A 9,187-nucleotide genomic window follows, 5' to 3' on the forward strand; every position below is an offset into this window, starting at 1 on the left:
ATTTCAGCTTGTCTCTATTATTTACTAAACTATTCGGCTTTATATGCTCGATCAACCAGTACAACAAATTCTTTCAACTCAAGAATCCCAACCAAAAATTTTTTATATTCATTTAAACCCTCTTCAAATCGCTTACACATTATGATTTCAGTTGGAATACATTCTCTGGCATATTTACTTAGTCAGACAAATTCTCTTTCATATTCAGATACAGTCATGTAACCCTGTTTAAGCTCTAAAAATTCCTTCTGTTTCTAATCAAGAAACCTCTGACTGACATATTTCTTTTTAAATTCTGTTTGGAAAAATTCCCATGTGACCCTCTCATTCGGTACGACAGAAATCAGTGTATTCCACCATTGGTAAGTCGAATCTTTTAATAGAGATGCAACACATTTCAGACATTCGGCCGGTGTGCAAGATAATTCATCCAGAACCCTAATAGTATTTTGCAACCAAAATTCAGCCCTTTCTGGTTCATCTTCAGTTATAGCTCTAAATTCCTCTACCTCATATTTATGAATTTTATCGACAGGAGGCTTACCGATTCTAATAAGTTGTGTACCTTATGGCATATCGGGAACTAGTTGAGAAACAAGAGGGGGTAGAGGTTGTTGTACAACTGGATTTGTTCTTGCATATTCGGTAAACCATTCGTTCATCATTTGGAAGAAGGCTTCTTTAGCCTCTCCTCTTTTTCCCTCAGATGCGAGCATTCTACTACTAGATGCTGCTCTTTAAACTAAAGCTTGAGCATTGCTCTTAGCTTCTTCGAATTCAACTCGGTTGGATGACATTATTATATGAAAAACATGTTTAAAATGGTCAGGAGATATCACACTATCACAGGTTATATAATGGCATGTATAGCTAGACTCATACATGCTACATTAGTCTGAGAATCGGCTAAATCGTAGCTATGATACCAATAAATGTAACACCCCTAACCCGTATCCGTCGCTGGAACAGAGTTACAGAGTATTATCGAAATATACAAATCAAATACATACATTTTATATTATTTAACATTCATATCAGAAATTAGTCATAAAGTCTCTTATATGAGCTCATACTTGACTAACATGCTTGATGAGGATATGTGCTAGGCCGTGTGTCACACACGGCTGAGACACACGCCCGTGTCTCTGCCCATGTGGACGAAATAATGCCATTTCCAAACTATATTTCTCACCCAATCTTGCCTTTCACCTACATAAACACTTAAATATATTCTCAAACCAATATAAAACATTCAAAACCAACCAAGACCAAGTCTTTTACATGATATAATACCTCATATAACCAAATGTACAAACTTACCAAAACAACCATACATACATATAGGCATATTCTACCAAACTTATACTATCTCAAACCAATCCTCAACATGCCTATATGATTTCCATCATCTATCCATTTCAAAAACACATCAACATATTAAAGCCATTATTTTTACATATCAAAACATACCAATTACAAGCCATACCAATGGGTAATTTCAACCAAACACATACATGCCATTCTTGACCACTTTTAGCCTATACATGCCATTATAACCTAAAATTTAATTTACTATTTATACCGAAACGAGCTGATGGATAGTATGAGATATCTCCGCCAAGCTTCCAACCCAACAAGCTTCCAAAGTACTCGACAATGTTCGTGAACTTGTATGCTACTAATTTGTTACTTTTTCTTTACCTCGATCTAGCTCTGTATTTGGTTTATCAGGATCCAATTAAGCCAAGTAAGCTTACTTGAGTTCTCTTCTCTTCGCTAGGGTTTCCATATAAAATAATTTGGGAAAGATGATAATATGATGATATTTTTACTATGTTATCATTTACCATCATTTATTATTTTACTTTTTATTTTCATCCTTTTCTTTATTTAATTTTCCATGGATGAATCATCAAACTTATATACTAACTCCTCTCAATGCTCTATTTTCCATATAAGGACTTCCAATTTTGAATTCCATAGCTATTTGATACTTATAGCTACCAGAACTCAACTTTTACATTTCATGCAATTTGGTCCTTTTATCAATTAAACATGTAATCGGTCAAATTTTCTTAACAAAATATTTATATGATATTCCTATCATACTATATACCATAAAATAATTTTAAAATAATTTTTTTCTTATGGACTCAGATATGTAGTTCCGAAACCATTGTTTTGAGTCTACTGAAAACGGGCCGTTACAGTTAATTTGTCTTACTTTTTTGGTTTGATCATCTGGCGTATTTGGAAAAATAAGAACTTATTTATTTTTCAAGGTTTATCTTGGAGTGCTTCTAATATCGTAAAAGTTTCCTATAACTAGGCTAGACAGTATAATAGTACCCACAAGAAGGACTCGTTTATAATGCATGAGTTGTCCCTTAATCATCATCTATTAGGTAATTGGTTTCACTTATGGTCAAGGGCGAGAAAGGATTCGCATCTGCTAGAGGAGTGCTGCGAAATCTGGTTAGGGATTGGATCTTGGGTTATAATCATTATCTAGAGGAATGTTCAAATTTTGATGTGAGCTTTGGGGGGTATTCTAGATGGGCTGTTTGTTCTACATGGACGAGGATATGATAGAGTGTTATACGGATAGCCTAAAGGTGATTAAAGCCATTGAAGACAGACAATCGACTGTTTCTAATTTAGCTTTGGTTAGAAGAATCAAACAGATGTTAAAATAGGAAAGGCAATGAAATTTCAAGTATTTTCCTAGGAAGGATAATCGAGTTGCTGATGGGCTTGCTAAATTGACCTCTAATAGTAAGGAAATTGAGTAGTTTTTTCGAAGAGGCTCCTAATGAGTTATTACTAAATTTATGTTGGTTTGTTTTTCCAAGAAAAAAAGTTACCAAATTAATTATCTAACCATATAAAAATAAGTATAATTTAGCGGGTAAATCATAAAATAAAACTTATTTCAAATTTTTATATTTATTAATATTGTAAACATATATTACTATTCAAGTGAATAATATGGTTGTCACCCATTATTATTCCAATTGATAAAGGCCACACGCTTTTCCATAGTAGAGCCGCTTTCAAAGCCAAAAGTGTGGGACTAGTTCCGTTGAATCTCTTTGAAAGGACCTCCCTTTCCATTTCCATCCCACACTTCCTTCTCTCTGCAAATTTGTAGCTGAACCCGATGGCAGTCAACGTAAAGAATCAAACTTAATGGCTACCGAATGAATGTACTACAAAAGCTAACTTTGTACTACTGCTTTGCAGTACAGGCAAAGGGTCTTGAAAGTCTTTAAACTCCTTTTGGTGGGGGTTAGTAAACCGTGGGTCGCTTTAATACAAGACTCTGCAAATCGTGCCAAATCCAAAAGTCTCGAATTGCTGATTTTGAGATACCCGTTCTGAAGATTGTTAGGGTCTTGTTTCAGATGCGGAATTCAATGCTCTTTGTGGTTTTGATATTCGCATTGAATTAACTTTATTTATCGTTTTGGCCTTTTACGAAGCGTGTGGTTCGCTCGTGGTCCTTTTAGAGGTGTTTATTTACTGCTGCCTCGACCATTGAACTGAAATACTCAAAACTTAGATTTTTTGGATATTTTCTTCATTGTATTTGGAGCTTTCTGCAGGTCAACCCGAGGAAGGACACTCTTAAGGTGAGAAATGAGTAAAGTAATTTATCACTTTTATGGCGTGTTCTTAGATTAAGCAAAGAAAAACAAAAACTGAAATCCCAATTTGACATTGTTTAATGAATTCTAGTTAATATGAAACCAGTTTGCTGAGCTGAACTTTGGCAAGAAGAAGAACAAGCTGATCATCAAGGTAAGATCTGTCAGTGGCTGCATGAGTTGTCCATGTAATTTCATTGTAGTGTTTGTTTTCTCTTTGAACTGGGCCTGAAAAAAAATGAGTTTTGATGATTGAATTAGACTAGCAAGCCAAGAACCAGATTTTATTAATGGGGAACATGAACATGGAGGAGATGAAAGAAATTGAAAGGGTTGAGAGAGATGATTTAGAAGAGAGGATTGATGAGCAAGAAGAGTTGAAGAGAATTGCACCTTGGACGAAACAGATAACAATTAGAGGACTCATTGCTAGCCTTCTTATTGGTATCATATACAGTGTGATAGTGATGAAGCTCAATCTCACAACTGGGCTAGTTCCGAACCTTAATGTCTCGGCCGCTCTGCTTGCCTTTGTATTGGTCAGGTCATGGACAAAGTTGCTGCAAAAGGTTGGATTTGTTTCAACTCCATTCACTAGACAAGAGAATACTATCATTCAGACCTCTGCAGTTGCTTGTTATAGTATTGCTGTTGGAGGTATTGTTGTCTGCAATCAGTTCTCGGTTTCATTTTGGATGAGTTTATTGATTAATTGGATACCAATCCACCTGATTTTCTTGTTTTTTGTTTTCTATCAATTTTTCAATGCAGGTGGTTTTGGATCTTATCTGTTGGGTTTAAACAGGAAGACATATGAACAAGCAGGAGTTGATGCCGTAGGTAATAATCCTGGGAGCATTAAGGAACCTGAGATCGGTTGGATGACTGGGTTTCTCTTTGTGAGCTGCTTTGTTGGGCTTCTGGCATTGGTTCCTCTAAGAAAGGTATGCATGTTTCTTCTACTTCCCTTCCTTTCTATTCTGTGTTTCCAAGATAGGTTGATGATAGTTCATCTGCTGTGATATCAGTGACTCTTAGTCGGTAATCTGGGTCTTAATTTTCTAATTCTAATTTTTGCTATTTCAGATTATGATAATTGACTACAAATTAGCTTACCCAAGTGGAACTGCTACAGCTGTTTTGATTAATGGGTTTCATACCCCCAAAGGAGACAAAAATGCTAAGTATGAATCTACTGTTCCGAACTCTTTTCTTTTCTAGTTAGAAATGAAACAGGTTTTGAGTGTGGCGTAACTCAAGCTTGTAATGATTCATCTTCAGGAAGCTGGTTCATGGGTTTCTGAAATTCTTTTCATTTAGTTTCCTCTGGGCTTTCTTCCAATGGTTCTATGCAGGTGGAGATTCATGTGGATTTTCCCAGTTTCCCACATTTGGCTTGAAAGCCTGGAAAAACTCGTACGGGATCCAGCTTTCTTATTCTCTATGTTTGTCATCTTTCCTCCTATACATCTCTTGCCATAATCATTGATTCAAGAACTTCAAATTTGCAGATTTTACTTTGATTTCAGTATGACTTACATAGGAGCAGGAATGATCTGTCCACATCTAGTAAACTTATCTTTGCTCCTTGGTGCGGTGCTTTCTTGGGGAGTAATGTGGCCACTGATCGGTGGGCTCAAGGGAGAGTGGTTCCCTGCAACATTACCTGAAAGCAGCATGAAGAGTCTAAATGGTTACAAGGTTTGCAGAGCTTCTCTCTTAATGATATCTTGACACCAATATCGATATGCATTTCTCACTGGTTTCCATTTATCATGCAGGTTTTTATTTCTATTGCTTTGATCCTGGGGGATGGACTCTATAATTTTCTGAAGATACTGTTCTTCACTGCCAGAAACATTCACGCTAAAGTGAAAAATAGCAACCGTAAAACATGTAAGTTAGCTACTTTCTAAAATGTCCTTTTCTTTGGCTCCTCTCCAGTTTGTTACTTTGATTGCGCCATCTCCTATGGAACTAGAAAGGAATGTTAAGCAATTCAGATCTTTTGTTTTCATGGTCCATTTTTTTATGACAAGACATGTAAAATGGAGTTCATTTGATTTTTGAGTGCTAAACCTGATATGGGTGATCATGTTTTCATGGATCATTGGGGAATAAAAACTTCATTAACTTTCTTAGGGAGCACCAGCTTCACTAACTTCCTTTACTTGTAATGCAGCTCCCGATAACCAGAAACAGCTCCCAGATGATCTTCATCGAAATGAACTATTCAATAGAGAGAGCATTCCTATTTGGGTAGCATGTGCAGGATGCACCTTTTTTTCTGTCATTTCCGTCATTGTAATCCCTCAGATGTTCCCCGAGCTGAAATGGTATTACGTAGTTGTTGCTTACATTCTTGCACCCTCTTTGAGCTTCTGCAATGCTTATGGTGCTGGTCTGACTGACATGAACATGGCCTATAATTACGGAAAAGTAGCCCTCTTCGTGCTTGCTGCCTTGTCCGGAAAGGAAAATGGTGTGGTTGCTGGACTCGTGGGCTGTGGTCTTATTAAATCCATTGTTTCAATCTCATCTGATTTGATGCATGATTTCAAGACCGGTCACCTAACTCTCACTTCTCCAAGATCCATGCTTCTCAGCCAGGCTATAGGGACAGCCATCGGCTGCATTGTAGCTCCTCTTACATTCTTTCTCTTCTATAAAGCTTTTGATCTGGGGAACCCTGATGGTGAATACAAAGCCCCATATGCTCTCATTTATCGAAATATGGCAATTCTTGGTGTTCAAGGCTTCTCTGCCCTTCCCCAGTATTGTTTGCAGCTCTGCTATGGGTTTTTTTCCTTTGCGATAGCAGCCAACTTGTTGAGAGATTTTACTCCCAAGAATATTGGGAAATGGATTCCCCTTCCAATGGCAATGGCTGTGCCTTTCCTTGTTGGTGCTTATTTTGCAATTGATATGTGTGCGGGGAGTTTGGCTGTTTTCGCATGGCACAAGGTAAATCGAAAGAAGGCCAGTTTGATGGTTCCTGCTGTCGCTTCTGGCTTGATATGCGGAGATGGGCTGTGGCTTCTTCCTTCATCGATCCTTGCTTTGTTTAAGGTTCGTCCTCCAATCTGCATGACATTCTTGGCAACAACATAGACTATGTTAATAACACAGAGAAAGATAAGAGAGTTCGCAGGCCGATTTAGTTACATTTTAAAAAAACTAACTTTGTTGTAGTTGGAAACAAAAAAAAAAAAAGAATTCTGACCAGTATAGTGTTCGATAGATGATAGACAATCTATGTCTTCTAGTAATAGGTAAAAGACAACATTTTAGATATGTATCTATGCTGTTCTAAAGTAACACACCTTATATTATATGAGCTTGAAGCCTCAGGAAAAGAGTTAGTTCTTATGCATATCAGTGTATGTAAAAAGTTGTGACAAAATCCAGCTTAGATGAAGAATAAAGAGCTATTCAATAAAGGGTTCCGAATTCAAGCAAAGCAACTATTCTGTTACTTGTACCTTTGTGTATTGTCATTCAGACAAATTGGTTGTCTTGTTGGATACAGTTTTCTTTAAGTTGTTCTAATTGTCTTGTTCATACTTCAAAATATATGGAAATCTGTTTGCTTATATATATACTGGTACCTTCTAAGAGCTGTTAGTGCTGAAAAACCGGACCATCCAATGGAACCATTTTAACCTGGAACTGGAGGCATGTCCAATCCCATGTGTATATTGAAATCAAATATTCACCAGATACAGTCTTCTTAAAGTTGTACTAAAATCCTTTTTGCTTATATATGCTTATACTTTATAAGAGCTAAAAACCGGACCGTACAGTTGGACTGTTTCAAATACTGGTGCTTTGTTCTAACAGCTACATATCCAGAAATTGTTAGCAAAGGAAACAATGCTGCAAGTGTACTGTACCAGGAGGAGGAATGAATTTTCTTCAACTCAACAGCAAAAGCTTTTGGTTTCTCATGAATTTAAGATCCAACTGGAAGATTCACCGTTTTTTGTGCCATTTAGAGGTTTTTTTTTTTTTTTTTGGGGGGGGGTGGTTGTGAAGATTAAACAATGGAAGGACAAAATTCTCATTGATGGGATTAAAATTTAGGAGTTAAAAAGTACATTTCAGTCTATGTAAACAGAAAAGTAAGGTTAGACCGGAGTATGTGTGGAATTCATTTGATTCTTTTTTTGTATTTCACATTTGAACCCAATGTAGAAAACTTACTTACACTTAGATTTTTTTTTAAAGTTGTATTCAAGTTTTATAATTTTTACTGAAACCTGTGGTACTCTGGATAAAATCTAAACTAGCTCATCTATTTAAGCTATTCAAAGTTTCAAGCTTGATTTTCTGCAGTGCTTTGAGCTGTTAATATGTATTAAAAAATAAAATATTTATTGATATAATGGAAACACCAAATCAATTTGAAAGTTTGTATATATGAGAAATATAATTATATTGACTTTATTATTGTTAAATTTAATTCTAAAAATAATAATTGTATATCATAAACATAATATACATATGTATAGAGATGTTCAAACAATTAATCGAATTGAACTAGTATTAACCAAACCGAAATTTTAAAAAAAATTAACCAAATTGAAATTTATATGTTTTTATTTTTGTTGGTTAAAACAATATATAAATTAATAATGTTCATTTGACTGAATTATTCAAATTAAAAGTACATATAATTTATAATATTAATTGTTAAATTTTGTTAATTATGTTAATTACCCGATTTCGAACTGAATTAACTGATAACTGATCTTTCAAAAAAATCATTAATCAACTTCCGATCGAATTAGATCGGTTAACGACCGATTAACCGAATTAGATCAATTCGGTCAATTATTTCGGTTTTAACCGAAATTTGAATGCCCCTACATATATATATGATATTTATATAATATTATAAAATATTAATGTATTAAAATTTATATAAATATTCCTAAAAATTATATAAATATATATATTTTTAAAGAAAATATTATTAATAGGAATACAAAGAAATGTCATATAGTACAAACCTTGAATAAACTATTTCTCTAGAATAATTAAAAAAGAGAGAGAGAGAAAGATAAATTGACTGAAAGTGCAACACTAGAATGCTAAAATTTGTGTCCTAACCTTTTCATCATCAAATCAACTTAATGATGAACATTAATCAGCCAAAAAAAATCACCAAAAGCCCCAAAAGACCTACTACATCGGTGATGCACAGAAAGTTAAGTTTTAGATAACTTATCATTCTCATATTAAATCTATCACCATCATTATAATCTATTATAATAAAAACCTTTCGAGAACGGATCCTAATAGATTTGGGACACCCTTATATTGATAAATATTACATATACTCAAAATAAAATAAAACTATGAAATTGCGATAAAAACCATGATAATATAGATTAAAATTAAAAACAAAATAAAACTATGAATAATTAAAAAAAGCATGACCAGTAATTAACCCGAAGATCGGAGCCGTCACCGACGAATAAAAATTTAGTTTGAAAAAGTTAATCATTAGCGTTTTTCTACGGAATGAAAAGAAATTT

General features: G+C 34.7%; 1 protein-coding gene across 9 annotated transcripts; it reads left to right on the top strand.

The window, feature by feature from the left end:
• Window positions 1–3,043: 3,043 nt before the first annotated feature.
• LOC107890789 (metal-nicotianamine transporter YSL3) lies at window positions 3,044–7,905 on the top strand. Of its 9 annotated transcripts, none has more exons than XM_016815330.2 (10): window positions 3,044–3,632; window positions 3,739–3,801; window positions 3,909–4,304; window positions 4,419–4,591; window positions 4,734–4,831; window positions 4,929–5,063; window positions 5,159–5,348; window positions 5,429–5,543; window positions 5,830–6,716; window positions 7,488–7,905. In XM_016815330.2, the coding sequence occupies exons 3-10, from the start codon at window positions 3,938–3,940 to the stop codon at window positions 7,728–7,730; spliced, it is 2,208 nt and encodes a 735-aa protein (XP_016670819.2). In that variant the 5' UTR covers window positions 3,044–3,632; window positions 3,739–3,801; window positions 3,909–3,937; the 3' UTR covers window positions 7,731–7,905. The 9 variants fall into 9 exon arrangements, with proteins under 9 accessions (XP_016670819.2, XP_016670820.2, XP_016670823.2 ...); XM_016815331.2 differs by having other exon boundaries at window positions 3,754–3,801; XM_016815336.2 differs by having other exon boundaries at window positions 3,045–3,632; window positions 4,192–4,304.
• Window positions 7,906–9,187: the final 1,282 nt, after the last annotated feature.

Source organism: Gossypium hirsutum, chromosome D09, assembly GCF_007990345.1.
Source record: "Gossypium hirsutum isolate 1008001.06 chromosome D09, Gossypium_hirsutum_v2.1, whole genome shotgun sequence".
NCBI classification, from domain to species: Eukaryota; Viridiplantae; Streptophyta; class Magnoliopsida; order Malvales; family Malvaceae; genus Gossypium; species Gossypium hirsutum.

Excerpts from the sequence above, each read along its gene's own strand:
- LOC107890789 (XM_016815330.2), top strand. The coding sequence starts at position 3,938 with ATGGGGAACATGAACATGGAGGAGATGAAAGAAATTGAAAGGGTTGAG. Across the intron at positions 4,592-4,733 it reads CATTGGTTCCTCTAAGAAAG|ATTATGATAATTGACTACAA; the intron begins GTATGCATGTTT and ends TTGCTATTTCAG. Across the intron at positions 5,544-5,829 it reads AAATAGCAACCGTAAAACAT|CTCCCGATAACCAGAAACAG; the intron begins GTAAGTTAGCTA and ends CTTGTAATGCAG.